Raw genomic sequence first — 5,783 nt, forward strand, 5'->3', positions numbered from 1 at the left:
AACTGAATTATACTGAGTTTGAGTACAGGAAATTATTATTCTTCCTTGTGGGGAAACTGTGCTAAGAATTCTGATAAGAGCATTGAGCTGGTGCAAATGGAAAGGAGGGAGGCGAAGGATGGAGCTCCAGACCCTGCTTCCCCTGACCCCTGAAATTTGGGCAAAACCCTTTTTGTGCACAGGAGGCTGCAGTAGTTCTGGCAGGGCTGGTTTGGCAGCCAGAAAGGATGTGACTCCTTTTGGGGTGGCTGTGCCAGCACAGCTTTGTCCTGGGGAGTTTGGCCCTGCTGAAAGTCCCCGGGGGATTGGCACGGGGAGGGTGGCACAGGGAGGCACAGACCCCACGGGTTTATCCCCATTTTCAGCCTGTCTGAGCCAGCTCTGTGTGTTCCAGCTGATCACCCAGAACATCCAAGCAAGCAAGCAGCTGCAGTCCAGCCCAAAGTTTGTGGCTGTCTTGGAGTACATTTTAGCCATGGGGAACCACCTGAATGAAAAAGCTGGGAAAGAGGTGGCCAAGGGATTCCGACTGTCCTCTCTGGCCAAGGTGAGTAAACATCTCCTTGTAATTAAAGCCATCCTGTCCTAAGGTTTGTTAGCATTAATATGCTAATATTTGTTAGCATATTAATGCTATAAAATAATAAATGTAATTATTTTCAGTGTGGAGAGAGGCAATAATTCCTAATGAGGAGCTCACATTTTATCACCTGGCTTTGGTTACAAACTGCTGCTAAAATCACCCTGTTCTAAGGTTTTCTAGCATTAATATGCTAACAAATACTAGCATATTAATGCTATAAAATAATAAATATAATTATTTTCAGTGTGGAGAGAGGCAATAATTCCTAATGAGGAGCTCACATTTTACCACCTGCCCTTGGTTCCAAGCTGCTGCTGAACCCTGAATTTCTCGTGCCTGTGATCACAAGCTGTGTCCCACTGCAGGCAGCAGCTCTGCCTTTGTGCTGCTGAATACACTGTGCCTCTAATGAGGCAGAGCATCAAAATGCTGCCTGCCCTGATATTAAAATCCCTTGGCATGAGGAATTGTGTGTGACGGTGTTCACAGGGGTCCCAGGATGAGGGAAGAGATGAGGATCTGACTCCATGTTTCAGAAGGCTTGATTTATTATTTTATGATATATATTATATTAAAACTATACTAAAAGAATAGAAGAAAGGATTTCATCAGAAGGCTGGCTAAAAATAGAAAAAAGAAAGAATGAATAACAAAGGCTTCTTTGAAGAAGAAGAGTCTGAGCCAGCTGGGCTGTGATTGGCCATTGATTAGAAACAACCACATGAGCCCAATCCCAGATGCACCTGTTGCATTCCACAGCAGCAGATAACCATTGTTCACATTTTGTTCCTGAGGCCTCTCAGCTTCTCAGGAGGAAAAATCCTAAGGAAAGGATTTTCCATAAAAGATGTCTGTGACAATTGTGTGAGCTGCAGGCCCTGGTTAGACACCAGGTACGAGCCAGGAGAGTGTGTGTGAAACAGCAACATGAAAAGGACAGGTTTAATTCATTGTTTCCTATTCTTGCCAAGTGTACCTGGGATCTATCAGCATCTCTGCTGTTCCTTTTCCATGTTTTCTTTATCTTTTGAGGGCTGGTGGCTCAGGCTGTGCTGTTGCTGTGCTCTGTTGCAGCTCTCCCTGCTGAGGGGCAGGGACAGGACCTTCACCCTGCTGCACGCCCTGGTGGAACAGATCCTCTCCCACCAGCCCGAGCTGGCCACCTTCCCCCAGGAGCTGACAGAGTTTGAAGCTGTTCCTGATGGTGAGAGGAGGGGAGGGGGGAAAATAATCAACAAATAAAAAATGAAGTGCTTCAGCTTCTGTGCTTCTCACTGTATAAATGATATTATCATTATAAATGGCATTATCATGTTTTCCCCCCCCTCTCTCTTCCTTTCCAGCATCCATGAAGGGCCTCAGTGCTGAAGTTGATGGTATGTAAATGGGGTTTCTACATTCAGAGGCAGATTTTCATGCGCTGTGCAGTCATTTGGAACAGGTTTTCACTGCACCTCTGTAGTTTGTAAAGGGAGTTAAAGGTTCAAAACATTGAGGTGAAAGTGTTGCCATGGAGATGCTTAACCTGCCATATTACTGTGAGGAATTAAAAAAAGAAAAGAAATATTGAAGTGTGTCCAGGTGGTTTAGAAATGTAAAAAAATGTATTGGCCACGGTTAATGGAGTTTATATAAAATACAAAAGTTCAGTGGTACAAGTGCTCCATCACAGGGACAGCTGGGAGTAGATGGGAGTGGGAATGCAGCAGAAGAAACTTCCTGGAGTTCAAGAACTTTCTGGAAACAAACTGGATTCCTTCTCTGAAAAGCACTCCAGCACCAGTGAAGTCAACAGGAGGGGTAGAACAAGGCTGCTCAAATGGAAGATGGATTTTGTGGGATGGATTTTGTAGGATGGATCTTGTAAAATGGATTTTGTGAGGTGAATTTTGTAGGATGGATTTTTGTGAGGTGGATTTTGTAGGATGGATTTTGTGGGATCGATTTTGTGAGGTGGATTTTGTAGGATGGATTTTGTAGGATGGATTTTGTGGGATGAATTTTGTGAGGTGAATTTTGTGGGATGGATTTTGGGAGATGGATTTTGTGGGATGGATTTTGTGAGGTGGATTTTGTAGGATGGCTTTTGTAGGAGGGATTTTGCGAGGTGGATTTTGTGGGATGGAATTTTGTGAGGTGGATTTTGTGGGATGGATTTTGGGAGATGGATTTTGTGAGGTGGATTTTGTGAGGTGGATTTTGTGGGATGGATTTTGGGAGATGGATTTCCATCTCCCCATGGAACAGTCCCATGAGCTGTGAGCTCAGTGGGTTTTACACTGAACCCTTTGAGAGCTGATGGCAGAGTGTCAGTGGCTGGAAATGGTGTTCATTATGTTGAAATCTATCAAAATCTGTATTTTGAAGGTGTGACGTGGCTGTTGGCCATAACTGCAGACCAATATGGCCAATTTCAGCCTGTGGTAGCAGATCTGAGCCATGCTCGCTCTCACCTTTGGTTTGGCCAACCTTGAGCCCCTTCTGGGCCCTGGCTCAGCTCTGGGAGCAGCTCAGGGTTCCTGCAGTGTGTTTTATCCTGCTCCAAGCATTCCAATCCACCTTCCAATCCAGGATGTTTTTGCCATGGCTGATCCCAGTGCTCACGGCTGGGATTCATGGCTGCTGCATTACCACGCTCTCCGCCTCTTCCTCATCCTGCATTTGCAGGGGTGTGATCGCATTTTTCCCCTGGAGAATGCCTCTTTCAGGAGCTCTACCTCCCACCAGGAACTTCATACTCCTAGATAAATGTGTTGTAGACCCACCGTCTCTTTTATTTTCCTAAATTAGACAATTGCAGCCTTTTGGACACCTCCTCACGCTGGTGGAATTCCTCATTTTCTGTTCTTTTTGTTAGTTTTAAAAAAAGAACTGGAGAACCTTATCCAGTGCAGGAGGCTCCTCAAACCCAAAGCAAGCAAGGCAACAACCCAGGAGTCCCAGTTCTGCAAGGAACTGAAGGTAAAACCACCACAACCTCCTTGTGGGCTGGAGTAAGGGAGGAGTAACCTGGGAGTCAGTGCAGACACCTGGGAATGAGGAGAATTTGAGGGAAAGTGGCTTTGTATTCCCTTCTGAGGGTGTCTCAGGCTGTGATCTGCAGTGTGGGAAGGGTTTTCAGGGCTTCTGCACCTCCTGTTTTCCCTTCCCAGGCACTCTGGGAAGTTTAACCCAATACTTTATCATAATTTTAAATGCTTTTCAGAATTTAAAAAAAAAATCTAAAATGTGAGTGCTACAAACAAGGCAAAATGAAGAACTTTTCTTTCCAGGCTTGTTTCTAAAGCCCTCTTTCTGCCCCTTAAGCACCTGGAACTGGCACTGTTTGCTGCACAGGCAAAAAACCAAAATATTCTGGAAATCAGGACCTTGTGATGCCTCTCTGGCTCTGCCACTTTAAATGGATTTAGGTTTTGTCATTTTATAATACACTTAAAATTCTCTAATGTTAATGTTTCTTTTTTTTTTTTTTTTTGTCTTTGATGTCTTAAATCTTGAAAGGGAATGTGTGTGCTTCCCTTTTGTGAAATGTGAAATTTTTATGACATGAAAATTTCGCCCTGAATGATTTTGTTTTCACTGCTGTTTAATTCCTGCTTTAATCCTATGCTCCTACAGCAAATTAAGAAGTTTTATTTTATTACAGGATTTAATTCAGAAATATGAAGGGGATCTCTCCCAGCTGTCAAAAAGATGTGAGGAAATGAAGAAGCTTTATAGCAACGTACTGGTACATATCATATTGAAATGCAATGAAAATAAAGCTACATTTCTTTTTTAAAAGGGAAGGAAGGAGGGGAAAGGAGTGCAAGAAATTCCCACCTGCCTTATATTTACACTGGCTGTAGGAAAGGAAAGAAAATCCCATATTTAACAGTGGTCAGAGATCTTAAGGAAAGGGACAGAAATGCAGTGATAACCTCTGGAACTGGAACAATATCCTGGTCCTGGAATTAGGATATTTTTGTACACGTTTTCTTTAATGAATAGATTCATCTATTCATTATTAATAGATTCATCTATTCAGAGCCAGAAAACTTCAGGATTTGCTGAATTTTCTCCTCTTCAGCTGGAGATTTGTGATACAGCCAGAGAGATTAACCCAGGTTACTGAGGTAATTCAGTGACAGCTCCTTAGATCACTTTTATTTGGGATATTTTGGGTCTCAGTTCCCTGGAGATTTCGGACAGCTCAAAATTTGCTTCTTCCTCCTCTTCCCCTTCTTCTTTTACCTCTTATTCCTCTTTATATATCTTTTATAGATCTCATTCCTCTTCTTTACATCAATATGAACAATAATGGAGGTGTTTCACTTTCCTCTGCCCTTTAAGCTTTGCTAAGCTCCTGGCTTGGGTCACTCAGAAGTTCCTTTATAAATAAATTCCTTTATTTCCATTTGCAGGTGAGGTTTGGGGAGCCTGCAGACCTGGACTCCCAGGAGCTCTTTGGGTGGATCTCCTCCTTCATCTGTGAGTTCAGGAAGGCCTGTGCTGAGGTCACACCATGAGGACACACATTTCATGGCTGGGTGAGGGAAGGAGGAGCCCAGGAAACAATTTTTTAATTGTTTTTTTCTTTACTGATAAGCAGCACCTTGCCAAGCTCACCTGTGCAGCAGAACACCTTGATTCTGAGAGACATTTCAGTTTCAAATGTGGAATTTTATGTGGTATTAACCTGTAATATCCCAGATCACTGATGGGCCTCTCAGTTTTGTGCTTTTGTACCTTGAGATTCCCATATATTGAAAAAAACCCACTTTTGACCTTTTATAATTTCTCTTTTCATTCATTTCCTTTGAATACCCCGACTTCTGACCCAGTTTTAATTATTATTTTCATTATTCTGTATGGTGACCTAATATCTAAAGAATACTTCACACATTTTATAATGAAATGGGGAGCTGTTACCCACAGAGGAGAATATTTAAACAAAGTCTTGTTTATTTTGCTATTAAAACATTGCAAACTTGCTATGTAATGAAGAAAGTGTCTGGCTGAGTGTTTTATTTTGCCTTGTCCCCACTAAGCAGGACAATAAAATAGCACTTTTTATGGCAAATGTCATGTATTTGCCACAAATGCTGCAGAAATTAATCAATATATAAGATTTGCATTGCAGGAAGAGAAGAATGTCAGAGCAGCAAAATAAAAAATTGTCATGAAGCATCTAAGGAATGGACATGGGAGGGAATTATCC

General features: G+C 42.5%; 1 protein-coding gene across 1 annotated transcript; it reads left to right on the plus strand.

Annotated features, from left to right (window-relative positions):
* The first annotated feature begins 455 nt into the window (after window positions 1-455).
* LOC136564052 (uncharacterized) lies at window positions 456-5,560 on the plus strand. The gene is made up of 6 exons (XM_066561799.1): window positions 456-547; window positions 1,658-1,787; window positions 1,927-1,959; window positions 3,441-3,544; window positions 4,230-4,313; window positions 4,987-5,560. The coding sequence occupies exons 1-6, from the start codon at window positions 476-478 to the stop codon at window positions 5,089-5,091; spliced, it is 528 nt and encodes a 175-aa protein (XP_066417896.1). The 5' UTR covers window positions 456-475; the 3' UTR covers window positions 5,092-5,560.
* Window positions 5,561-5,783: the final 223 nt, after the last annotated feature.

The sequence above is a fragment of the Molothrus aeneus genome, chromosome 17, assembly GCF_037042795.1.
Source record: "Molothrus aeneus isolate 106 chromosome 17, BPBGC_Maene_1.0, whole genome shotgun sequence".
Classification (NCBI taxonomy): Eukaryota; Metazoa; Chordata; class Aves; order Passeriformes; family Icteridae; genus Molothrus; species Molothrus aeneus.

What these genes read in the sequence shown, in the direction of transcription:
- LOC136564052 (XM_066561799.1), top strand. Translation starts at nt 476, where the DNA reads ATGGGGAACCACCTGAATGAAAAAGCTGGGAAAGAGGTGGCCAAGGGA. An exon ending in GTTTGAAGCTGTTCCTGATG is followed by an intron (nt 1,788 to 1,926) that starts GTGAGAGGAGGG and finishes CTTCCTTTCCAG; the next exon opens with CATCCATGAAGGGCCTCAGT. An exon ending in CCTCAGTGCTGAAGTTGATG is followed by an intron (nt 1,960 to 3,440) that starts GTATGTAAATGG and finishes TCTTTTTGTTAG; the next exon opens with TTTTAAAAAAAGAACTGGAG.